The 27,171-nt window shown below is 38.9% G+C and overlaps 1 protein-coding gene and 1 long non-coding RNA gene across 2 annotated transcripts; one reads left to right on the top strand and one right to left on the bottom strand.

Moving 5' to 3' along the window:
* Nucleotides 1-27,171, top strand: sptlc1 (serine palmitoyltransferase, long chain base subunit 1). Its single transcript, XM_088011311.1, has 15 exons — nt 1-110; nt 1,887-1,994; nt 2,081-2,175; nt 2,776-2,869; nt 2,941-3,013; nt 4,212-4,344; nt 4,452-4,581; nt 4,752-4,841; nt 15,885-15,992; nt 16,563-16,658; nt 17,698-17,794; nt 17,967-18,021; nt 19,906-20,023; nt 23,073-23,146; nt 24,933-27,171. The coding sequence occupies exons 1-15, from the start codon at nt 57-59 to the stop codon at nt 25,024-25,026; spliced, it is 1,419 nt and encodes a 472-aa protein (XP_087867437.1). The 5' UTR covers nt 1-56; the 3' UTR covers nt 25,027-27,171.
* Nucleotides 9,469-10,741, bottom strand: LOC148156318 (uncharacterized). The gene is made up of 2 exons (XR_015764946.1): nt 10,402-10,741; nt 9,469-9,765 (listed from the first exon to the last, which is right to left on the bottom strand). It is a non-coding gene; the product is annotated as an uncharacterized LOC148156318 (long non-coding RNA).

Here is a 27,171-nt window from a genome sequence, read left to right as displayed (position 1 = left end):
ATGAAACTCAATGATGCCAATTGCCAAAGAAGAAGAAACATTAGCAGAAGCGGAATATGGCTTCCGGGCAGCAATGGGTGTTGGTAGAAATGGTACAAGCTTTTTATGAGGTAATGTTAGTCTTTTTAACCAGTCTATAGGGTATAATTTATGGCATGTACATACAGATTCATGATATTTAATTCACATCTTCCAGTTTAAAATATTTTGGAGCTTTCTAATTTGTTAACTGAGTCGGCCTGAATCTTCGTACCCCGGAAAACATAGAGCAACGCAATAGGACCGGGGGACTACCGTAAGAGCGGGGGGAGGGAATTGTATACCTTGCCGTAAGACCTGGAAGAGCAACTAACGTGATAGCGGGGGGCACAAACAGGTAATACAGCTAAATCTGTGACCCATCATGTTCTGTGATCGCAGGGAGCGATAGAACGCAGGTACGTCTTGAATATCAGCGGGAAGAGTATTTACGTAAACTGCGTAAATACTGATACATCTGGGATTGTAAACTTCACGGCTCCTTTTTCACCATCACATTGACGGAGAAAATATAAAGTATTACTTTGTATTTTACTCTGAAAACTGACGGACCATTGCCCTGATTGCCTATGTGCTGTCATTAAAATATGTAAACCAACTGTGGCCGTTTAATAAGTCATTAAGTGATTAAGAAATTATTCTAAGTGCTCTGGTAGTTTTTAACGCGGTTTCTGCCACCTCTTCATTACACACTCTTCATAAAACACTTAAAATAAAATGTAACCCTCAAATAGCCAGGATCACATAATCTGTGACCAGTGTGATCCTGGCTATTTGAGGGTTAAATATTAATATAAGTACACACTATCTGTGAAAAATAGTTGTTTTAAACTCTCACATTATTTACTGCGCCCTTACGTTCCTTCACCTTTCACGTGTCTTCGCCTGGGGGTATGGGGGGTAAACATACGATCGCTCATACGGATAGAGCGTCTGTATGTTTTCTACGCTCCATCACCCTTACGTACCTTCCTTTGGGGGGATGCGGGGGGCGCCGATTTATGTTTTCGCATCCACCTGAATAATATGTAGTTGCGCCCCTGGCGTAATGGACCGGTGCGGGAACTGCGTAAGATCAGTGACGACAGCGAGTGGGTGGCGTTGCTGGTGCTCTCACGGTCGGCGGAAGTCATGAGGCTGGAACGGAGCTGAGCTGCGAGGGCTGCCAATGCTGCTTGCAGCTTTAATCTCTACTTATCTTTTCCGATGTAGCTATTCTTGGTGAAGTGTTTTTGTATTCGTGTCACCGAGAGGCGCAGGGGAGTTAAATAATTACATAAAACTCAGAATTTAATGTGATCTGCTGCTTTCCTTCTTAAAATATATTTACTTGTGAACAAAACAAATTCAAAGGGTACTTAAACCATTCTTGACTGTTTCTACAAAAGTGAGAAAAGACAGATATTTTCAAAATGCATGACTGTGTCTAAACTCCTCAAAATCTTAAGTAAATGTTTCTTTTATATCCCCCAGCTCATTTGGGTTTGCTTTGTGGTGAATAAAATATGTCAGGAAAATATTTAAATTAAGATGATCAGCTTCTGGCTGCTACATTGCTTGGAAAGCAGAAAGGACAGACTCGGTTTTCCCAGGCATAGCTTTTCCATTTTGGTTTTATTGTGTTTTACATGGTGGAATCTGCTGTGTGTTGTACATTTGAAATTAAATTAAAAAAAAACCAGAGACTAACTATTAAACATGCACTTTTAAAAAATATGGTAGCTCTTGCTCCATTGTTCAGGATTCTTTGACTATATATTGTGTTTTCTGAATCCACTGATTTTTAAACTTTAAGTCTTTGAACTGATCATCAGCCTTAAATTAATCTTTGTGCTGGTCTTCCCCAGGCTCCTGCATATCACCTAATTCTGGAGGGCATCTTGATATTATGGATTATCAGACTTTTATTCTCCAAGACCTACAAACTTCACGAGACTTACAAACTGACAGAAAGGGTGAGCATAGCTCAGTAAATGCCAGATTACTAAAGTTTCTGAAATTGTACACCACCAAACAGTTATTACCTGGATTTCTGTTACAGGAAAAAGAGGACCTGATAGAAGAATGGCAGCCAGATCTTCTTGTCCCTCTAATTTCAAAAGACCATCCTTCCCTTAAATACAACATTGTTTCAGGGTAAAACAATGTTTTATCCTTTTTCTTTCTTCTGTAATTTCACATAATTAGACAAGAAAAAATTCTAATATGTATCAGTCAAGCTAGATTATGTTGCACATTAAATTTAACATTTTTGGCAGTTTCTGATTTGGAAGTACTGTAAATATTTCTGCAGAACCTAGACTTACTAATGTGTACACTTACATCAGTTCTACAATGACTGTAGAACTGGCAGCAGAGAGTGCAGGCGCAAGACCATAACAGTCATGTCCTTTGAGCTTCCACTTTCCACTGAATGTCCTGAAGGTACACACAAGCCTAGAATATTCCCAACCTGTAGGATGTGAATTACAGTGATAGGGATGGTGGTGGTGGTTGATTGATAACCAAATGGTTATCAGTGATCCTTCTGAAAGGGCCTTCTATATTAATAGAAGGCCCTTTCTAACATGTAGAGCTACTGCATGTAGAGCAGTAGCTCTACATGCTTCAGGCATATAGAGCCTAAAATAAAGGAGAAGAGAATCCCACATTTTCAGGTCTGAAAAACTCTTGTACTGTGTGCTTGTACTTCAAATTGCCTGTGTCTTACATATATGACTTGTTTTTCATTTTTAGACCACCCAGCCATAAAATCATAGTCAATGGAAAAGAGTGCATTAATTTTGCCTCCTTTAACTTTTTGGGACTCCTTGACAATGAGCGTGTGAAGGTAATTAAAATATTTTATAAAAATTAATTAACTGTGATTTCATTTTTAATTGTTTTGTTTGCTAATAACAGGAAAAGGCTTTGATGTCACTAAAAAAATATGGTGTTGGCACATGTGGTCCAAGAGGCTTTTATGGAACATTTGGTAAGTGAATAGTGCTGCTTGTTGTCTTCTGGAGAAGTAACTACACAAATTGAAACTACAAAAATAAATATGCTTAATATTTATTAAGCATGTTTAATGCTTAATAGACATGAAGCATTAAATACGCTTTTTAATCAAAAGAGTTTTTTGATTAAAAAGTTGTTGCGCTGGGATGAAATGATTTTTCAGTCATATCAAAATAGATACTGCGAAATAGATATTGCATTACTTGTGTGATGCACTTTTTTGCATCACACAAGGTAAGATAAGGTAATTTTATTTATATAGCACAATTTCAGCAACAAAGCAATTCAAAATGCTTACAATGCAATTGAAAGTGCACAAGTCATGGGACCAACAGCCAGATGTTAGCGAAAGCCATGAAGAAGACAACATGAAGTAGTCTTCTTCATAGTTTGTTTTTGTTTTTTTCCGACAATGTGAAACTGGCTCCACCAGAGCTCTCACAGCATCACACAGTTCATAAAACATTGTCCATCATTGGAACGTGCTGAATCCATCGTTCTTCTGTAAAATCATCAACTGGAGCTTGTTGCTCCAACATAAGATGCTGACGTCTCCTCTGATGGATGATAGATGAGTGCTAGCACCATGGCTGAATTATGAATAATATATTTCATGAAACTGTTTACTTCCATTGCTGCCATTATTTTTTAATGATTAGACAAAAATCTGCACTAGATATAATTTTCCTGAAAAGGACCTGAAGGACCTTCACCACTAGTACAGAAAATACCTTGGTTAGTTAGTCTACAAGATTGAGAGAGCAATTGAGCAAATTCATAAAATATCTTCAAGGCCCATATCTGAGAACTTCACAACTTCTATTCCATAATTAAGCATTGTATTATCTGTATTGATGGGGCATTTTTTATTCCTTCTGAACAAAATTGAAACATTTTCAATTTCTGATCCAAAACTAGGTTCAGCTGTATTTTACATAGACATTTCTGTATACGAACAACACAGCTCATTTTCAGATTAGTGTTAGAATATCTTGATTTACAATGGGTACACTGTCTTATGGTTAGGCTGGCATTATTGACCAATCCTATTTATTTTGTCTCTTTCATACATGTATAGATCTACTTAGCAGTTTTCCTGATCTTATCTACTCAGTGCTTTTCCTTTCACTGCTTCCCTTGTTCTTCCTGTTCCATACTACCCTTTTCCCCAGATGTCCATTTAGAACTGGAGAATCGCCTTGCCAAATTCATGAAAACAGAGGAGGCCATTATCTATTCATATGGCTTTGCAACGATGGCTAGTGCGATTCCGGCCTACTCCAAAAGAGGGGACATGATCTTTGTGTGAGTCATGTTTTACTTAATTCCAAGAGACATTTAAAATGTGAATGTGGGTTCCTTATTATTTCGATTTAAACTCTCATATTGTTGGGTTTTTTTTTGGTGTCCAGGGATGAAGCTGCCTGTTTCTCCATCCAGAAAGGCCTTCAGGCATCCCGCAGCTTCATCAAATACTTCAAACACAATGACATGGAGGATCTGGAGAGATTGCTAAAAGAACAAGAGCTGGAGGACCAGAAGGTTAGTACCAGTTTAGGTAGTTTCATTCTAACTTTTAAGTGTCATATTATGCTGTCAACTGTCAAATAATTTTATAGCTGCAGAATGAAAATACAACCTGTTTAAGTTAATTTTTTTATTCTGTAGTTTTTTGCCTTCATATTTTTAAAATTGTAATGTTTTTCTTACAGAATCCTCGTAAAGCTCGAGTGACGCGGAAGTTCATTGTGGTTGAGGGAATGTACATCAACACAGCAGATATTTGTCCTCTCCCTGAGCTGGTAAAGTTCACAAGTAATAAATTTCAAGTAATATAAACTAAATAAACCCCTAAATGAAACACTGCTTCAGAATTATGGGGAAAGGTCCTTTGGCAGATTCCACAACATTTTTTCAGTCTTGGTTTGAGAACTATTGCTATCGGTTTGTAAAATGGAAATTATTCTGAGAACAAAACTAGGTCTTGTTGCTCAAAAAACAGAATGCACTATTGGACCTATAGGCCAATAGTGCATCTATAAAAACAGTGTTGTGTGTTTGGTATAGAGGCAGGGTTTAGAAACACTTCTTAATCTGACTCCTGACAAACATTTACTTAGCATTGACATTACTTTTTGCACTGTCTGACAATATGACCAATTTCAGTTGGATTGGCTAACTAAAACAGAAAAAATATAAAAACAAAGCTGTGTGAAGGACCATCTTCTAATATCAGTTTGATTTGTAAACACAGTTTTAACAACCTGTGGGGTTTATGAATGCCAGTGTTGTAGTACTCGAGAACGGTCTTGGTCTCGATACCGGTCTCGAGACCATTTATTGATGGTCTCGTCTCGGACTCGACCGCATTTGGTCTCGGTCTTGTCTCGGTCTCGGACGCTGAGGACTCGGCATTTTATTTCAAGACCAGTCGAGACCGCAACTGTTAAAATATCACTAAACATACAGCACACTATCTAGTTTATTTGTTAACATCTTTGTTTTCAGTGGATGCAAAACGCACCGATTAAAATCCAACCAATAATGTGACTTGCCAAATACGTGTTTCTGTTTCTCTCCCCTCCCCCTCCCCACCTTTCACTCGCACGCGGCGCTCTGAGACAGGCGCAGTGGTTTCCTCTCAGCGGCATAAGATGTTTAATCGTCAGTAACATAATAGCGCTGCATAAATCATAAGAAATCCGATGGCCACAGCTAACTCAACATCCAGGCAGTTTCACAGACGGTGGGGACAACGTCTTACTTTTTTCGTCACTTAGAAAAGTAGCTCAAAGAAAGGTAAGCTCCGTTGACGTGATGTTAGCAAAGCTAGCTGTATAGAGACACATTAGCATTGTGATGAAAAAAAAGTCACTCACTGCGCTGAATTATTGTGCGGAGGTGTTGACTGACTTGTCGCATATATGGGACAACGCTGTGTCCAAAAGTCTGCAATATAGTGAGGTGACATTCAGGAACAGTACGATTCATCTGCTCGTCTCTTTACTTATTAGATAGGACTGGAGTGTCACTGAGAGTTGTTCTATGGACTCTTTGCACCTCAGCTTCCGCGTTTGGGGAAAAACGGCTCGATTGTTTCCGATCTATTGAAAATGGCCTTTTACAATAGGTGCTTTCAGGGCTTGGCCAAGGTGTGTACATCGATCCGAAGCCCCAACAAGTAAGCTGGAGAAAGGTTTTAAGATGTATGCCTCATTATACATTTAGTGATACAAAGGTGAGTTTTACTTAAACTTTGTTGCTAACATTAACCTTAGCTTATGCTAGTAGGCAATATTCTCGGACATTGTTCTTGTAAAAATGTGCTATTTAAGTATCTAAACATTCTAACGGACAATATTTTTACTGTGTGTTTATTGTCGTTATATACAGAATACAGAAGTGATTCCATGGAAATAACTCAGGGAGGCTCCTTTATTTATCATCCGTATCCCTGGTATTTTTAGGCTGATCCGGAGTGAAGTGAAGGCTGCAAACTTTGTGTTGTGCAGCGTTAGCTTTAACTGGTAGTGACAAATATTTACAAGCCACCATCTTCTTAATTCAGGATCGCTTGGAAATTAATGAAAACTTAAAAGCTCATTATATTAGGAAGACAACAACGTTCATAGTATTGCGTTTTTTGCATCTGAAATACGACTTAGTCTTTTCTACCAGTCATGGTAACTCAAAGCGGAAACAAATGAGCCGCATTAGCTCCTGGAGATGTAACGTCAACGCCGTAGGTGCAAAGAGCCCATTAGATTACCATACGCTGTCAGAATAGCATACATGCAGTGAGTACCATGCCTGCGCATTAAGAAGTCCGACAGTCAGAGGAGTTGTCAGCTCACCATACACAACAAGTTATGATGAAAATAAGTCATTAAATTGTTTTCCATGATAACTATATAGATATACATGCATTGTTTTTTCAAATTGTATTTAAAGCAGGGTCTGGCTGCAGCTGGAGTCAGCTACAACACACGCCCGTGTAAAACTCATTAACCTACTTAACCGCTAAGTCAAGATGCCATACAACTGTTAATAAAGTGTATAATGATCTACGTCATGATTCTATGTTGCTAATTAAATAAAATTATATAGTAAAGACGTGTCTGACAGATATAGCCGTGAGTTTGTGCTAAGCGTATGACGATCTGACAGCATATGCTGACCTGACAGAACACTCTTCTTTGTTCTTGTAATCCCCTGCGTACACTGCAGCAGCTATCATTATTTTATTTAATTATGTACATTGATATTTGTTAATTAACTAATAAATAAAACAAGAACGAAAGAGCACGCAGAGCATGCACATTGCTCTTTGATTGTTTTCGGTCAAAGTGGCAGCTGTAGTGGTAGTCTGCCATGGTGTCAGACTTTCTGGTTTCATGTAGTGGGAGAGAGGGTGAGAACAGTCACAGTGAGCGTCTTGTGATTGGTTACTTCTTGCTTGTTGCTCCTTGGTCAGTGTTCATAGTTGAGCGTTATTTACCGTCAGGGCATTGCCTCAATTGCTATGTTTAATGGTGCAACAGTGGTGGTTTCTGACATGAGCAACATGGACAAACACCCAGGGCGTTATCTTTTTAAGGATGGCACGAGACCACCGCGGATTGTAGCACAGAGATGGAAGCAAAATTAATATTGATTAATTTTATTAAGTATTTAATATCTAGGTGTTTTTATGTGAATATGGATCTTTCAGATCAATTTGAGAAGTAATTTTGATCATATTTCACATTCTATAGTATCATGGGGCGCTGGTCTTGGTCTTGACTCGGTCTCGACTTCCCTCGGTCTTGGTCTTGACTTGGTCTCGGACCCTAAAAGTCTTGGTCTTGTCTCGGTCTCGATACGCTCTGGTCTTGGTCTTGTCTTGGTCTCAGGTTAGGTGGTCTTGAACACAACACTGATGAATGCTTTACCATCTCTCTTAGCTGTTTGGTGATATAAGTAGAAACAGAAAGCACTGGAAAAGAGGAGTTACACAAAGCATTTGAACCATAAGTTTAACTACACCATTTAACGATTCAGCTTCAGGATAAGGAGTCTTCATCCATCATTTATAAACATTCTCTCAAAATAAAATGAATTAAAGCTGAAAGCAGCGTTGGAGGCTCTCACAGCTCAGCCCTGCTCTGGCCTTATGGCAACCACGAGATGTCCAGCAACGCCACCCGCTCGCCACCGTTAACGCTCTCACACAGTTCCTGCACCTGTCCAGGAGGCGAAACACATGATGCACATTTACGTGTTCAGCAGTGCTTTGACGATGCACAAAAAAATCTGGTGCAGATTGGTTGATGTATTAAGGAGATATAGCTAGTGGGATAATCTAGGGGTGCAGTGGAGTCAAATTACAATTTAATGCTATTGGGCTCTTTAGAGGTTAACAAAGCTCAATCATAAGTTTGGTGCTTATGATTGACCTGCATGTATGATTTAGAGACTATCGTATGCAAATGTCAAGGGATTAGAATTTGCCATGATTTACCATCATGTTGTTGTATTTCATTAAACACAGGTTGAACTCCCAGATAGCACAGAATGATTGAAACAACATTGAATCAATGTCAGCCAGAAACATTGAATCAACGTTGAACGCTGACATTGAAACAACATTGAAAGTGGTCGGTGACTTGTATGTTGAATCAACGTTAGGGTTTCAACCATAACTGACATTATATCAATGTTGATTCAACCATCATCTGTATGTCAACTTGTATGCATATTTGTGTTGATAGTACATTGAATCAGTTATGAATCAATGTTGATTCTACATTATATCAATGTTGAGTCAACCATCATCTGAACGTGGATCTGCATCCGGATTTCGGTTGATTCTACATTGAATCAATGTTGATTCAACACTCATTTGACTGTGGATCTGCATGCAGATTTGTGTTGATTCTACCTTGAATCAATGTTGATTCAACACTCATTTGACTGTGGATCTGCATGCAGATTTGTGTTGATTCTACATTGAATAAGTTAGGAATCAATGGTGATTCAACCATCATCTGAACGTGGATCTGCATGCAGATTTGTGTTGATTCTACATTGAATCAATGTTGATTCAACACTCATTTGACTATGGATCTGCATGCATATCTGTGTTGATTCTACATTGAATCAGTTAGGAATCAACGTTCATTCAACCATCAGCTGAACGTGGATCTGCATGCAGATTTGTGTTAATTCTACATTGAATCAATGTTGATTCAACCATCATTTGACTGTGGATGTACATGCAGATTTGGGTTGTTTTTATATTGAATGAAAGCTAAGGATTTATGTACATTTTACGTCTGATAGGTCTACATCATAACATGCCACTAAAAGTTTCTTCACTGGTGTTAAACACTGTATTATTGGCAGATGATGCGTAAACTGTGTACAAAAGTTTATAAATGACAACATGGGTTTGATTTAACATTTTATTTAAGAAAAGAGGGACAGATCTTTAAACATATTTGATTCCTTTTTGACTGTCAAAACAACAGTATGTTGTCCACAGAAGAACAGAGTCCATGAAGTTAAGCTTTGTACTGTATGAAGTAGGGAAACAGTACAAGTTGTGGTAACCCCAGTTTGACTCTGGTTGGCGTCACTTTGATTCCTTGTGATGTCTTCCTCTCATTCTGGCGCATAATGAAGCCACTTCGACAGTTTCGCTGCAGTCCTCAAGAGTCAGCTTTCGGTCAAACTGCAGAGCAACAGCTGAAAAAAATAAAAGTGAGGAAGGTGCCAGTTAGAAATATGATAAACATTTGAAAAGTTCTGAAACACAATGAAAGATTAAACACTGTACTGGTTACAGGTCTGAGAACAAATACAAACCATATAGTTCCCCATGTACACTCACTGTTAAATTAATATCTTAATCTTTCATTAATATTTATCTTAATGTTTACATATACAACTGCATTTACCCATCAAGCTGCAGTATAGTGTAGGATTTATGATATTGATATTAAATCAATATTTAAAATAAAGGGCTGTTTATCAGAAAACCTAACAATAAAACTCAGGGAGGATCAGGTTTATTTAACACACCAGAGACAAATAAATCGAACAAAAGGTGATTTATAGTGTAGTTGGAAAAATTATAATTTATACAGAATAAACTTCCATCAAATAGCTGGTTCAATCTTCCAACTACAAATATTTCCAAATAAGTTGATTAAATTCCTTAAAAAGTGTCTATATGCTAATAAAGATCCCACACAAGTAACAATAGTCCAGTTCAATTTAACCAGTTACCAATCCAAGGATCAACAGACTGAATCAGTCATTAGCAGGTTTAGTTCAGTGTTTCACCTGCCTTACATGTTAAGTGTTTCCCTTCTGCCTCACCTGGATTGAATCTGTGGATGATTAACAACCTTCTGCACTTCTTGATGGCTGCAGACGGTCATGTAATCATCCAACTCAGCTGTTCTGGTACAGAGGCTCATTTAAGCACGTCCCTAAGCACATCATAATAAAAAGTTAAAAACAAGTGATTACTATCACAACAATTTAAAGCCCACCTGGACCAGCCAGCCTTACACTTCCTTGTCCAACACATGTTCTCCCAGACCAAACAATAGGCCCCGCCCTATTTTAAAAACTCAAATCCCACAAAATCTCGCAGGATTTCATACTTAGGCCTGGAGTGGTGGGTAGGATGAAAATAATACAAAAGGAGACATGATCTCAATTATTAAAAATATCCGTTTTGCCCCAAAATAACCAGGATTACTATGGGCACAAAACAATGCCCTTATTTTTCAATAAACACATTTAAGATCAAAGTAATATTGAAAAACTTACCATAAAAGTGCTCAGCGGAGAATTCAATTCAGAAGCCGGTAGCAAACAAGCCAGCAGCAAAGTGGCTTTTTGGTTGGGACAAACCACAAGTGTAAAATTGGGGAGGTGGACTGTACAACTCCTAGTACAGACTTGTAGATGTTTTTGTGTCAACACATTATGCACAGTCAGTAATAATATTTACAGACAAGTAAGAAAATGTACAGAAAGGAATCACAACCCACTGTTCTCAACATGTAGTGCTTAATTTGAAACATGATTAACCCCCACCTAGTAATAAAATGTTCTGATCCAGAGCTCAAGGAGGGGGAGGGAAGAAGGGATGAGAGGGGGTAAAGAGGAGAAGGTTGGGAGGAGCAGCTGGGTGGGGGGAGGCTTGGGAGGGAGTAGGGGGAGATGAGGAGGTGATGAGGGCTGCAACAAACTGCCCAGATTGCACACAACGGTAAATAAACGTTGAATTATAGTCAGAATGGTTGATTTTTGGTTGAGGTCAACAACTGATGGTTGATCAACCATCAAACAACCATCCACCTCCAGCCAAGTAACCAATGTTGAAACTGTCATTGAGTCAATGTTGTTTTGTGGTTGAAATCTAATGAATGAAATGCTAATGTCTGATCAACGACTGACCAATGTTGAATCAATGTTGAATCAATGTCAGCTCTTTTGCCACACCCCTTCCCCTCCTCTCCTCCTCATCAGAGCTCTGGGTCAGAGCATTTTATTAGTGAGTGGGGGGTATTACATTCTAAATTAACCTCTGTAAAGGATAGTGGGTGAAGATTCATTTCTGTACATTTTCTTTCTTTTTCATAAAAAAGTCCTACTGACCATTTGTGTGTGATATATTGACACAAAAACATCTACAACTTACTACAAGGAGTAAGGAGTGGAGCGGTCCACCCCCGCCATTTACATGAGTGGGGGTGGCGGGTGGAGGGAAGGGGGTTGGGCGTTTGAATGGCAGGCGGTGGTGAGGGGTGCAAAAAACACCTGAACACTTTAATTACTAGTTTTTCCCCAAACCTTATCCTCAAGGCAAACTGACCTGCATGCTTTCAGTTCAGCAAAACCTTGTTAATCAAATGTTAATTAAAATCATGTGTGCTGAATTAGGGAAATGGCTAAAACTTGCAGGGCAGTGTGCCTGGTGCCAGTGCTGAAAAACACTGGATTCGATGTGGCATTTCAATCAATGAATGTTAATTGGCTAGAATTGAATGGTTGTTTGATGGTTGATCCAGCTTCTGTCGTTGACCTGAACCATACATGCAGCCTTTGTGATCATAATTCAACATTAAATTAACATCGTGTGCTATCTGGGTAGTTCTTCCCCAAACCTTGACGTCAATCAAACTGACCTGCGTTTTTTCAGTTCAGCAAAACCCCGTTAATCAGACGTCAATTAATATCATGTGTGTTGAATTAGGGAAATGCCTAAAACTTGTAGGGCCTGGAGGACCAGTGCTGAAACACACTGGATTCGACGTTGGCATTTCATTTATTTGATGTCAACCACAAAACAACATTGATTCAATGACACAGTTTCAACATTAGTTAATTGGCTAGAATTGAATGGTTGTTTTATAGTTGATCCACCATCAGTTGTCGACCTCAACCAAACATGCAACCTTTGTGATGATAATTCAACATTGAATTAACATATTTTCCAACAAGCCAACAGCAAAGCAGCTGTGTGTTTGGGACATCCCACTCATGTAAACGGTGGGGGTGGACCCCTCCACTCCTTGTAGTAAGTTGTAGATGTTTTTGTGTCAATATATCACACACACAGTCAGTGAGAATTGTTATGAACAAGTAAGAAAATGTACAGAAAGGAATCACCACCGACTATCCTCTACAGTGGTTAATTTAAATGTGATAACCCCCGCTCAGTAATAAAATGCTCTGACCCAGAGCACTGATGAGGAGGAGAGGAGGGGAAGGGGTGCGGCAATACATCTGACATTGATTCAATATTGATCAGATGTTGATCCGACATCAGCATTTCAGTCATTAGATTTCAACCACAAAACAACATTGATTCAATGACACAGTTTCAACATTGGTTACTTGGCTAGAGGTGGATGGTTGTTTGATGGTTGATCCACCGTCATTTGTCATCTTCAACCAAAAATCAACCATTAATCAGACTTCGGCATTTCAGTGATCAGATTTCAACCACAAAACAACGTTGATTCAATGTCACAGTTTCAACGGTTTGATTGGATGGTTGTTTGATGGTTGATCCACCGTCATTTGTCGACTTCAACCAAAAATCAACGATTCTAACTATTTTTCAACGTTGATTTAACATCATGTGCTATCTGGGCTCTTAATGAACCATAGGGTGAAAAGAAGAAAAACAGCAGGAAAACGGGTGACTTCTTGTGGAAAGGGGGAAGGGAGTAAGGTGATGTCACCTTTTGACAATGTGAATGTGATGAACTCTGGTCTGTGATGAGTCAAAGAAAGTTTGATGAAGCTGGGAGCTTATGTGGGGAAGTTATTCCATCTTGATGTTTCATAGCATATGGTCAGATTTCAGGCTTGGCCAAGCCCACGTGCTTTGATGTACTAAAAAGATTTTGATAACTATCAACCTTCCATGCCTCAAGACTTTGCTGACTGATTTTGAAGCCTGGATCTCAAAAGCTGTAGGAGGAGTTAATTCACATACAACATGTGTAACAGAGACAAAATGGCGGCTTTCATCCAAAACGGCCGACTTCCTGATGGATTTAGACCAGGGGTCTCAAACTCAAATTACTCAGGGGCCGCTGGAGGCAGAGTCTGGGTGAGGCTGGGCTGCATAAAGGATTCCACAAAAATCATTTTAAAAATATCCTCAAATGTCATCAACATTTAATTATTTCTCCAATACATGAACTGCAGGCTTTGGCTTTGACAAAGACATGATGAGGGTGTGACAAAATTTAGGGTGCATTCACACTGCAGCCTTAAGTGACCCAATTCCGATTTTTTGTCAAATCGGATTTTTTTTGCCGGGCCGTTCACACTGCCACACATATGTGACCTGTATGTGTAATGCAGTCTGAACGGGCAAATGACCTGAAAGTGTCCTGCATGCGCAGTAGAGGGCGCAATAGTGTCAGCGTTCTCAGTGTTCTGCCAACCGCCATGAAAAGAAGAAGTGATCAGTGTTTGCGGAAGTAAACATGGAGGCTAACGGTGGAGCTTAGCTTACACATTTGAAGTTGTTGTCCAACCGGAGCAGCATATTAACAACTTAATCCTCATTATAGTCCGTCATAGTTGTTTTTCTTCCCACTTGCGTGTATCTAGACGCAGAATTTGTTGAGTATCAGTGACGTTCAGTTCGGATAAATGTGGCCTGGACGTTAGGTCGCATATGAATCGGATACGTATCGGATATGGGTCACATTCGAAAAGAATCCGACCTGTGCTGTTCAGACTGTCATGAAAAGATCAGGTACAGGTTGCATTACGTCATAAAAAAATATCTGAATTTGGTCACTTTAGGCTGCAGTGTGAACACACCCTAAATTTATTCCACTTGGCGTCGCGTCTACGTTTTATAGAAGTCTTTAGGCAGCGTCACGTCATTACCGCTTCTATTTGTCAAAACAGCGCAGCGGATGACGAGCAGCCTAGCAGTCGCCTTTCTCTGCGTTTGATTGTGGCATTTGTTTATGATAGAAAGTACCGGAATGGCGACTGCAGGGAAGGGCAACTGGTACCGGACTTTTCTATCATCCGCAACACTATTGTTACAAGCGTAGTGTGCATGAAGTCAGTGTAGCTTAGTCTAGCACTGAATGTCGGCCATGACGAGGAATGGTGGGCCAGACTTCCTTCAGAGGTCCGCTCACCCTGTGGGCCGCACTAATATTATACTTTCATATCACGGTGGGGGCCACGAGACAAAGTTGTGCAGGCCGCAATTGGCCTGCGGGCTGCGAGAATGAGACCTCTGATTTAGAAGATAAAACATAGGGGACAAGGAAAAGCGAACATCCAAAAACTTTTCAGTCACAGAATGAATGTCTTTTCAAAAGGTCTGTAATAATTCACATGACCAGAATAGATGGAAAAATGTACCTCTATGCCTCAAACATTTGCAGCACAGATTGGAATGGTTGGGGAACATGCTCTGGAGATAAACGGGTATAGTAGGATCAATAGAAGAGTTTGAAATTTTGTTCATGTATAGAAATAGAAGTGTATTGAGGAAAGGATCCATTGTAAATCTTAAGCCAACCTAAAGGACTGAATTTCACCTCCAGATCACGTTCCCACAACTGCTTGACAGAGTCAAAGCTTGATGGTTCAGAGCTGAGTAAAGATGCATAGAACTTTGAAATCACATCTTTGGGAGATTTGGTTGAAACCAGAATATTTTCTAAATCCGTCAGTTCCTTACAGAATGCATTGGACCTAAACAATGACTAAATAAAGTGCCGAATTTGAAGGTATTTATAAAAATCTTTTTGAATGATGTTATTGTCCCTTATTTGATTAAATTATTTAATAGAGCCAGAAATCAACAGATCAGAGAAATCAGTCAGACCAGAAGAGGACCAGTTCAATAGACCAATACTTCTAATAGAAGTTGGTAAGTCCGTGTTTAAAGTCGGGGGAGATCGAATTGAGATAAAGTGAGGAATATTCAAGTATTTCCTTATGTCTTGCCACGCTAACAAAGTACTGTAAACTACCATGTTTTTCTTCAATGAATCCAATTGATCTAAATTTTTGATAAAAGGGAGAGAGGGATATTGAGAGGAAAAGTGACAGACTTGCAGAGTCTTAAACAGTCATGACAGAATCTCAAAACCTGAAAGAGCACCAAATTTATCTATGGAACTAAGTACAGCTGGGACTGATTTATTTGGGTTTTTCAGGTATAAAAGGACATCCACAAAAAGAGACATCACATGGTGATCTTCACCTGTCCTAGTTCCAGATATGTCTGAGTTAGATCTAACAGTCTCAGAATGTTTATTTTTATGATCTCTACTATCTGTCTAATTTCCCAGGTCAAGCTCAAGTATAGATACAAGGTGCGGATCTTTTTGGAGGAGAGCATGTCTTTTGGTGTGTTGGGTGAACACGGCAAAGGTGTCACAGAGCACTTTGGGGTGAATGTGAGTATATCCGTAACAAAGAAAACAAAATAGCTTAAAAAACTTGTATTGTAATCTTATTTTTTTTTTATTTTGTCAATGTTACCTTTTCAATTACACCAAATTAAAGTGCTTCTTACATTTTCTCATCCACAGCAATCCAAATTGTATTCTTCTTATGAGAAGTAGTAGTCAGTTGTCTTGGTCATAATCCTAAATTTTCCAAGGTTTTTTTTATTTTTTTTTATTTACCAAAGTAGAGGCGAGGAAAATGGCAGCCAAAATCTTTGCAGACCCCACACAACCTGGACACAAAGTGTTAAAACTTTTATTTGAACATTGAACTGTCAGGGCCCAGATCAATGCAATGTTTTAATTCAACTTTCTCTTCCTCTTTTGATCTGTTTGCCAGCCTATAAGAAGACAAAAAACATATTTTTCAAATTTTGTTTCTTTTTATATATTTATATTTCAAATGTTTTTGAGAGCAAAGATGATCCGAGGTAAAATTCCTTGTTTGTATGTACAAACTTGGTAAATAAAACAGATTCTGAAGTAGAATAATAATCTGACCATTTTTCCTCTGCACAGATTGATGACATCGATCTGATCAGCGCTAACATGGAAAATGCTGTGGCCTCCATTGGAGGCTTCTGCTGTGGCCGTTCCTTTGTCATTGATCATCAAGTAAGTGGAATACATGTTTATTGAGGTGCCTGTGGGTCACGTAGGATGAAGTGGTATATTTACCTGGACAACAAGGGTAGAAATCGAGTCCTATCTCACAATTTGATTCTGATTTTTGGTGCGGCGATGTGATTTAAAATTTGAGTCAAAACAAGTATTCATGATAATTTTTGCTTTAATCTTATCAATGTGCAAATAATCCTTATGATCTACCCTGGTCTGCTTTGCAAGGTAGAATGACAAATGGATACATTAAAGTCTCAAATTTATTAAACTTGAAATATCCATTCATTCTTAGATGTAGCTACTCCCTACCTGCATCGCTTCATTTGTTTTAACAAAACAGTCACACAGAGAGCACTACAAGTTTCTGCAGACAACCTCCATCCAGACATTTTAATTGTTAATGTTAATTTTGACATCAAATTTTTAGTTAGTTTTAGTCTTTTGACTAAAGTGTCATTTAGTTTTAGGCATAATTTTGTCCTTAGAATTGTTTTTCTGTAGTTTTAGTTGACTATAACAACATTTTAGTCGATTAACCTACTGTCAAGTTAGTTGACAAAATAATAGATAGAATTTAAAAACTTAAAAAAAAAAAAAAATATATATATATATATATATATATATATATATCCCTCATAAATATTTATGAGGGAATTTGACTGCCAGAAGTTGAGAGCACACATTTTTAGTTTGCAAACAGGATTTTATTTCTTTGTTCTCAACTTGTAATGGTTGGAGTCGAAATTTCTGCCCTCTTTCAAGTTTTTGCTGTGCTCTCTCAAATCTTTGTGCATAGGCTCAGATTTTCTCCTTGCTTGCAAAACTTCTCTGCACGGATTAACTCCCACTGCGCAATATAACACTTTCATTATTTTGGCTGAAACATTGCCAGGCAATGGTACCTTTTTGCTTTTAGAGAGAGCAGAAAATAATTCACAAGCAAGTTTGCGAACTTCCTCTGTAGGCAGTCTTAGAGTGTTGGTGTTACCACCTCATATTTAGCCTTCTACCTTGATTTTGTTTTTTCTTTTAGCGTCTGTCGGGACAGGGCTATTGTTTTTCTGCCTCCCTGCCTCCAATGCTGGCTGCAGCTGCCATCGAGGCTCTGAACATCATGGAGGAGGATCCAGGTAGAAGATTTCATTTAGCTACTTTTCTCTCAGTGCACCATTTATTGATCCCAGGAATAGAGGTTCATGAGAAATATGATTCCAATAAAGTGCTCTGCATTTGTGCTTCCTGTTAATTAAAAAAAATTCAGATGTTATGTTTTAAGCTTTTCTTCTTTGTCTTGTTTTGTAGGTATTTTCATTGTTCTAAGAGAAAAATGCAAACATGTTTATAAAGCTTTACAAGGGTAAGTTTCTCTATTCTATATTAGTTTTTTTCCTTGTTTTGTTTTTGAGTGGCACCAATTTTTAAAGGAATACCTTTAACTCAAAAATGTCTATGTTCTGAATGCCAAATATTTCCAGCATCAATAGATCACTGGTAAGAATAAACATCTAGATGATTACCTGAGTGAAGTTGCCCCCCCTACCTTCTTCAAATCAGACAAAATTGGTGTCAAATGTTTGTGCTGGTTTATGCAGCAAACATTTTCATTTGTGCTGCTATCATTTTAAAGATGTAAAGACGTTTCTAGAGGTCATCAAAGGTCAACCAGCCCCCCCACCTTCTTCAAATCAAACAAAATGGGTGTCAATCATCTCGACTTATGCTGGTTTGTGCAGCAGAAATTTTGTTTGTGCAGCTTTGGCTTTGAAGATATTAATTAAAGTTTAAAGGTCAAAAGGTCAACCAGCTCCACCCCCCCTTTCATAAAACCAAACAAAATAGGTGTCAATCAACTCAGCTATGTCTCTGCTGGTCTGTGCAGCAAACATTTTCCTTTGTGCTGCTATCATTCTAAAGATATGAAGAAAAATGTTTCTAGAGGTCATCAAAGGTCAGTGAACATCAGGTTCATGCTTAATCTGTGAATTTCATTTGAAATTGTTAAGTGCTAACCTATGAACATGAATAATTTAATTTTAATCTTGATGAAATTCACTTGGAACTAGGTCTTATTTAGAATGGACTGGTACAAATACCTCCCAAAACACACTCAGTGACCTGTATTTTAGTTTCTGATCACCAGAGGGCGCTATTAGACAAAATGTACTGTTGAAATACGAAAAGTAGGACTAGAGCAAAACATGTGCTAACTAGTCTGCTGTTTCCATCTCAATTTCATGATCGACAGTCATCATACCATACCATACCAACTTTATTTATAAAGCACTTTAAAACAACCACAGTTGATACAAAGTGCTGTACAATTTAAAAACACAACATAATAAAAAAGTAATTAAAAACAGTTTAAAAACAAAAACATACAATTTAAAACTAGATCCCACTGGTGTTGAAAGCCAAGTAAAATAGATGGGTTTTAAGACGAGCTTTAAAAGTGGACAGAGAAGGGGCCTGTCTGACCTGCAAAGGTAAGTCATTCCATAATTTGGGGCCCATAACAGAGAAAGCCCTGTCCCCTCTGAGCTTCCTTTTTGTTCTCGGTACCGAGAACATCAACACTTACTTTCACGACTTCAAAACAGTGCACAAACTAGTATAAACTAGCACAAACTGTTTAGAAAATAACTCATGTTCATTGAACTTTGATGATCTCTAGAAACATTTTTTATCTTTAAAATGATAGCAGCACAAACAAAAATTTGGGGGCAACTTCACTCAGGTTTAAGATATTTATATAAAAATTCTCACAGGTAGTTGTGCTAGTAGCTACATTCAGTATTAAATTTAGAAACAAAAATACTCATTTTGCAGATAACTTCATTAGGAATTAAGCAGGAGTAATGTTCAATTTTGGTTATAGAACACACAAAGGTTATACCACATTCTCCACATGTTATATTTGAGCATGCCTCTAAGGCAATTACATCCTTTTAAATGGAAAGCAGACAGTAATAGGTGGCTTATCAATGAGATTTCCTTAATAAAAACCTCATTATGTAATTATGTCATTTGACAGTAAAACACAAGTTTATTGCTGTTACTTTCCTATGCAGTAGTTTTAGTGCAATGTTAAAAATTGCAAAATGCATTAAGCTATGGGGTTATTCTTCTACTTGTCTCCCAGAGAGGTAGACATGGTAAAAACAGAGACTGAAAACTGTAATATGCCTTAGTTTCTACAGTTCAACTATTGTATTTAATGCTCTTTTTGGTTAATGTTTAACAGAATTCCAGGTCTGAAGTTGGTAGGAGAACCATTTGCCCCAGCTCTTCATCTACAACTCGAAAAAAGTTCTGGCTCCAGAAGCTCTGACATGCAGCTGCTCCGCTCCATTGTAGATTATGTAAGTCTTGTGTTTTAGCTATAATCATTTGTGGTGCACTGGATCATATTTGGGACACACACAGTAAGTAGCAATATTACAGAAATGATTGTCACTAATATTGAATTGAAACACATTAAGGGGTGAAGGTGGCTCAGGAGGTAGGAGTTGGTTTCTGGTTGAACTCTTAAGTTCAAGACCCGCTTTGTCTGTCTCAGTCGTCCTTGGCAAGACACGTTTGCGACACTCGTTTGTGAAAAAAAACCTAGGTCTGATGTAGAAATTAGAAAAGCTGTTTCTGTTTATTTTTCGTAATTGTGGAAAAAGCCTCCTCGTCTCTAAACACGGAAATGCTTCAGCTGCAAATAAAACTTCTGACATTAACTTTATCAGGCTGCCCCAGTGCTGGACTAACAGCCTGAGTTGCTCCCACTGACAGATATAAGGTACGTCAGTCTTCATATCAGAAGTCCTGATATAAAGAAACGGTACCACAACGCACCTCAAAGTCCGGTACCTCCTGCTCACTGTTCGCTCTCTGCTTCACTTTAACCTAACGTTACTACTAGGCGGTTCGGACCGCTGCTGACGGGATCTGGGCTGGAGGTGAGTGTCTGTGAATAGAAATTACTGCAGAACCTCAACTGTTAAAGGAAGATTGGGCCCATAGCATTTGGAGTTCACAAAATTTCACATAAACATCAGCGAAAATAATGTACCAATAATTTGGACCACAGCATAAAGCTCAATCCGGTTCCACAATCAAGTAAATCAAAATGTCCCAAAAGCATGGGCAGACTGGCATAAGGGCTACCGGGGGATTCCAGCAGAGATGCTGTGCAGCGACTTGCTCTTCATGTAGGGCCGGGCCGAGGTAATATGGGGCCTTAGACAGAATCATGATTTAGGATTGTAAACCAGATGCCCTAACGCTGAAAACACTTTTGGTGTGAACGCACCATAACCAAGTAAACTTCCTAATTAAATCTTAAATGTACTATTTAATTTTTAAAAAATTTCTTTGTTGAATGCTTTAAATAAAATTTTATAACATTGTCATTCTCCGTAAATAAATGCTACAGGTTTAGATCTATGGTTTGAGTTACAATTCAACCATTACTATTGGCCCCTGAATGTCTGGAGGTCCCTACCAGCAGGTACTGAGTTTTCTTTGCCTTGATATATCTATCTTCCAATTCTAAATCTCAGAGGAGCTTACATTGAAAAATTATGTAGAGTTAACCCCTCTGAGTTTTGTTTTATCTTTGAAGCACTTTGCAGCCAAGTTGTTGTAGAGGTTAAGCAGAAGTAGAAGTAGATGCAGTAAGCTTATTTATTAAAATAGCAGCAAATTTGCTTATTTAATAACATACTTCATAACCATTCACCTTCTCTCCGATGGTCTGTTTAACAGTTACAGTCTCAGATCGACACAAGACCTCCAGCACTGTCAGTAGCAGAAACGGCAACATTATACCTGTTGAGAAAAATATAGACTACATTTGCTTTGCATTGCCCCAACATGATGACAATGATATAGTATGATCCGATTAAATATTAGAGTCTTGATTAATATGGGTTGTTGCTATGTTGTTGTATGGTGTTTTAAGATCTTGTTCAATGTGCCCCTTTTTAACTTTGAGCCCCTCCAAAGGTCTCTGCACGGCCCTGGCAAGACACTTCACCTGCCTTGTCAGGTGGTGGTGTTCAGAGCGTCCAGAGGTGTGGTTAAATGGCAGCCTAGCTTCTCCGTATTCCCTAGCTATATAGGAGCTTACCACCATCTGGGTGTGAATGGGTGATTGACTGAATGTGTGAAGAGCTTTGGGGTCATGTGGACTAAATAATGGCCATATAGTAGAGATGTGCTGAACAGGTTTTTTCCTGCCGGTTCCGATCACCCATGAGGGCCGATCACCGATACCGATCACATAATTATTTTTTTAATCATAAGCACTACCGGCTACATTATGTGGAAAAAGGAACTATGAATTCACCTTAATTTAGACAAAAACTTGTTTTTAATAGCTGATTACTGCTAGTTCTGATTGGCTGTTTCTGACTGAGTGGAGTAATTATGCAGAACAGGGAGGAGATCGATTATTTGTCTCATGTTAGGACAGCAAAGTTTTAATACGTATGTAAAATTTATATTTTTAAGTTAGATGCTGCAGCTTTAAGCAGAGGTTCGGTGTGAGAGTCACTACCAGGTGGAGCAGAAGCGAAGCTCCGTCTGTCAAATATTACTACCTGTAGCGTAGCAGCGGTTCAACAGGAGAGCAGAACCAGCGTCTTACATCGCAGCTCGAAGACTTAAATAATTTTGCGGGTTATTTGTTTAGCTTTCTGACCGTCATGCTAATCTGGTGAGTGTTTGTAGCTGTGCGCTGCTTTACCTGCTGTCTGATCCTCCGTATGTCTTTCTTACTGCAGTGAGCCTCGATGTAGCCAAACTCCGTTCAGTATGGCATTGTTTTTATGCCATATTAGATTCATCGTGTTGATGCATTTTGACCTGCTTCAATTTTCCGCCGCAACACGCAAACTTCCCCATTCACTCAGTGGTTATAGATCCACATCGCTTAGGATTTGTTGCTGCACGTTTGGGCAGAGTGAAGGAAAGAGGAGACCAGCTGCACAGACAGGCTGGAAATGAGATGCAGGTGATCGGCAACAAGAGACCGTGATCGGCCATCACCGATCATACACTTTTTCATGGAAATCGGCCGATTATGATCAGTGGCTGATCGATCGGCACACCTCTACCATATAGCATTGAAAACAGGTGCCATGAGGGCCTGTTACCTCTTTGATTTTTATGATTTAATCCCAGGAGCTGCTTAAAAATGCATTGGAGTTTCCACCTGTAGCCTGATGCTTACATAAGAAAAAAAAAAAGCTATAAAAGAAGTAAAAAAATGTAACACTTCGACTTTGCAAGCTTCATTATTGCTTTGAATTCTGTGTTTATGGTAGTTCTTTTTAGCCATATTATTTAAGACTGAAACAACCAGTTAATCAATATTTGCATGCAAACTGTAGTTTGTCACCGAGTTTCTCTCTCTTTTAGTGTTTGGAACGAAAGGTTGCTTTGACTCTTGCTCAGTATCTGGAAAAAGAAGAGCGATTCCTTACCCCTCCCAGGTAAGGAAACTATTACAGTATTTAGTGTAGCTCTAATTTGTATGTTGCGCCTAGGTGCAATAGGAATAAGACAGTGATTACAAAATGACAATAAAATAGAATCTTCACCTTAATGTGGTAGAAGGGTTTGGTATCCCCTGAACCTAAGCAAAGGTTATCTGGGACTTTGGCACCTGTTATGGACTAAGATTCAAAGACAAACATGAAAGCTTACCCAGAATTGATGGAAGAGGTCACTCTATTGGAGCTAGGCCAAGGCAGGCAGCTGGCTCGCACCTAGGGGTCAGTTTATGTGTCGTGGCACTCTCCTGGGCATGTTGGAATAAGATTCATTCATGGTTGTTTATAAAAATGCCATATATATGGAACAGGGCCTGAAGCTTGCACACATCATCTTCTATACAATGGTTGTGATCTATAAAAAAAAAAAACTTGATGGGAGAATGTGCAGTTCCTCATGCAAACTTTGACCGTATGTTGGTTTTAGAGACAAGGGAAACTCGTGACACATGTTGAGGTGGAGAATCATGATTACTCAGACATTTAATTTTTATCATACACTTTATCATAAGCATTCAAACCAGCAGTACTCTTTAGGCTTCAGCTAGTCAGCCATAACTATACATAAGGAACTTTTGAATAAAAAAGGACTATAAGCCTTAAATCTTGAATCAAAGTCTGCACATTTCATTAGTTTTCTCAACATCACCTTCCTTTTCCTGGAAGATCACCAGGGTGATTGTAAACTTCAAGTAAACACAAAATGTGACAAAATGTGAAGTAATCAAACTGATTACTGTCAGCATGTATAAACTGTAGTGACACTCATGCATAATGAATGCATGATGCATCAACACTGCTGGAAGACCTTGCAAATGAAAAAATCAAGAAGGAAATTTGAACTGTTGGGGCCTGATGTACTGATGCACTTTTCCGTTGTAGCCTGAAGGGGGCAGTAGCTGCCCCATCAGGTGCTGGCTCTTGATGTGATCCTCCATGTGTGTTCGTGCATGGATTTTTTGGCATGTCATTTTTGACTTTGCACATACATACAATTTTAGTATAGACCTTGTGCAATGTTTTGTAAAGGAGACCCAAGATCTCCATGCTTTCTGCTACAGGGGCAGTCTTAGGACTTGGGAAAATGAGTCCACTGAGATGGCAGAGGTGCACTTTGTAGCTAGAAAAGACCTTTTAGCAACTGGGTGATTTAAAGGACTCTTGCTATAGTTGAACTGTAACTTTCATTTACGTATGAAACAGTGGATCAGATCTTTCCCTGGTGAATCTCCTGAGACGGTCATAGGATTTCAGTGCTTTGGTCTAGGTGTGTTTTTTTGCATCTGGAGAAAGCTTATGACCATGTCCAGGAGTGCTGGAGATGCTTTTGAACACTATCTCAGCTCCAAAGCAAAAGGTGTGTCCATGATTTTAGAAGAACTCACATTATTCCAAATGTGAGATGGACATTGCCATCTGACCCTGACCCTGATCAAGACCTCAGGGTACAGTTGTAAAGACGAAAGTGCTTGGGGAGAATGACTGAAATGTCCAGCTCATGGCTGAAATGAGCTTCTTCCATAGGATAGCTGCCATTATGCTTGAAAATGAGGTGAGGTGCTCCATTACCAAGAGAAGGCCTTTCACATCAAAATTGTGGTAGTCAAGATGGTTTGAGGAAAGTGTTTTACAAGTTAACTTACCATCAGCTTTTCAGAAAATGTTTATAATTGTGTGAAGTGAAAGGTGTTAACATTACCCATCACCTTGTCTTGTTTATCTCCAGCATCAGGGTAGTGGTCACCGTCAAACAGAAGGATGACGACATTCAGAAGGCTGTGTCCTGTATCAGAGAAGCAGCCTCAGTTCTCCTCAAATAGCAGCAAAACCTTAATGGCTTTCACAAACCAGTAATGGCTTGTGGAAGCCATTACTGGTTTACTGAGAAGCAGATCTGGGGGAACACTGAGAAACACTGGAAGCTCCAACTCAAACTCTAAAATCTCCACACAGTGTAACAGTAAGGTCTCTGTGATTGTTACTTCATGTCTTAAAGCCATGTCATCGCAAGAGATTAATTTATATATAATGCAAAAAATGTTGTCTGTTGTCATGAATATCAACATGGAACTTTTCTGGCCTTTTTGCTATAAGAAAATGAGGGCCCCCAGCATTTAAAACAAAGTTGTTTCAGTCTGTCCAATCCTTATCACAAATGGATGATGTACTTTATCTAATGACCAGAAGGACACCTTGTGCTTTTTGTTTAACCTGTCAGCAGGTGACTAGAACATAAACATGTGATCTGACTGAGTTTGTATGCCACTAAGATTAACTAGAAATACATGATTGTTCCTTTGGAATCACATACTCTGATCTTCACTTTTGATACATGTATTTTGTGAGAGGTTACTGCATCTGTGATTTTTATGAAAAATATATAATGTAAAATGTATCATCTCTTGACTTATCTTGCCTTTTTCACACACACACACACATATATAATCAGCAACATGTGGTCAGGAGAGAAGGTGAGGCAGAGCCTCACTTGTCATCATGGAAAAATAATATAATTTATATTGCTATATTCACCCTGTGGTTTGTACTATAAAGTATTTACTTTTCATTTAGCTTAACCAATTTTGATTTTTTTTTCTCCTCAAAATAGCTGATTTTTTTGCAATTTCCCATACAAATGCTCAGAAGCGCAGCTGGTGAGGCAGCAGCGAGCTGAGCCGCACCTTGGATTGCGCAACCTCTCGCTAACTGCGCTGGCTGCTATTCTGAGAGTATGTTCTGTATGTCGCCAATAAAATGGTTTAAAACATTTAAAATATGAACTGATTTTCCATAATTCAGCTTATATGTACATTGTTTTTGTCACCAACTGTGTGTGTAACGTGTTTCTTACGCTAAGGAGTGATCATTAACAGCTGAGAACAGATTCGAGGTGAGGCAGGTAGTTTTCTTGCCTCGTGGCAGGGGGCGCTCATGATCCCAGACATTGGTTTTGTGACTCCACGTCTGCAGGGTAAGTGACAGTGACAGCGAGTGTCAAGCCCACCTGTGTTGGTCCGCATATTGGTTTCAGCAAGTCACGTGACCGATACAGGAACTGTTTCGAAATGACATTAACGCGCCAAACTGTTAATAAGGAAGCAAATCTGTCAAAAGCATTTGCCAAACGAATTCTTGATATTTTACGGTAGAGCATAAACTAGGGAGCAGCCTCAAACGAAAGGTCTCCGCAGTGTGGAACCATTTTGAACTTATATTGGAAAATACATTTGTTTTCATTTTGTTGTTTCATCCGGTTCTTGTCAGTTTCTATTTGATCCATCTGAATCCAAATTCAGCTGAAATTTACTCTTGGTTTACTTTCATATTATGTTCTGCAAGTTAAGTGTCGCATATGTTTGACTAAACTGTCTTATTTAAATAAATCCACATTTTCAATGTTGAGGCATTATGAGGCCAGGCTTGAAAATAAAGACCTAGATAAACTCAGATAACATCCATTCTACAAATTTCTCAGTTGCTTTTTATAAATTATTTCATATACAGTGAACCCTCGCTATAACCTTTCACTGTATCGCTGCTTCGCAGATTTTTTTGTGCAGTTGTTTTTCCCACAGTGTTCTGCGTCCTGATTGAAAAACTAAAAACAGTCTCCATGTGTCTTCTCTACCCGAGTCCCAATAAAGTTACAGTATTTAGAGATTGGCCATTCAGGAGATGGAAACTGAAACTTTCAATGCCTGCTGGAAAAGAAACTGGCCAGAGGCAGCGCAAAACCCGACCGGAGGCTTGACGAGATCCATCGCTCTGCCCGAGATACGGCTGTGAATGTCGCAAAGCAGCTTGGAGGAGACGCTTTAATGACACGACTCCGGATCACATTAAGGCCGATTGATCCACACGCACATCCGCTGATCTGAAAACAGGTTTTGTTATTTGGTTTCAATGTAGAGTATTTATCTATGCTGTGTAATAACTGTAAAAAATAAAGGTAACTACTTCACGGA

This window comes from Poecilia mexicana, unplaced genomic scaffold, assembly GCF_051168715.1.
Source record: "Poecilia mexicana isolate PSO_F unplaced genomic scaffold, ASM5116871v1 scaffold_12, whole genome shotgun sequence".
Classification (NCBI taxonomy): Eukaryota; Metazoa; Chordata; class Actinopteri; order Cyprinodontiformes; family Poeciliidae; genus Poecilia; species Poecilia mexicana.
Note: the sequence above shows the minus strand (reverse complement) of the source record. Positions and strands in the feature narration are given on the sequence as shown.

Bases quoted from the DNA above. Each gene is read 5' to 3' on its own strand.
- sptlc1 (XM_088011311.1), top strand. From the start codon at position 57: ATGGCTTCCGGGCAGCAATGGGTGTTGGTAGAAATGGTACAAGCTTTT. The intron at 4,582-4,751 runs GTTAGTACCAGT...TTTTTCTTACAG, and splicing joins AAGAGCTGGAGGACCAGAAG to AATCCTCGTAAAGCTCGAGT. The intron at 16,659-17,697 runs GTAAGTGGAATA...TTTTTCTTTTAG, and splicing joins CCTTTGTCATTGATCATCAA to CGTCTGTCGGGACAGGGCTA.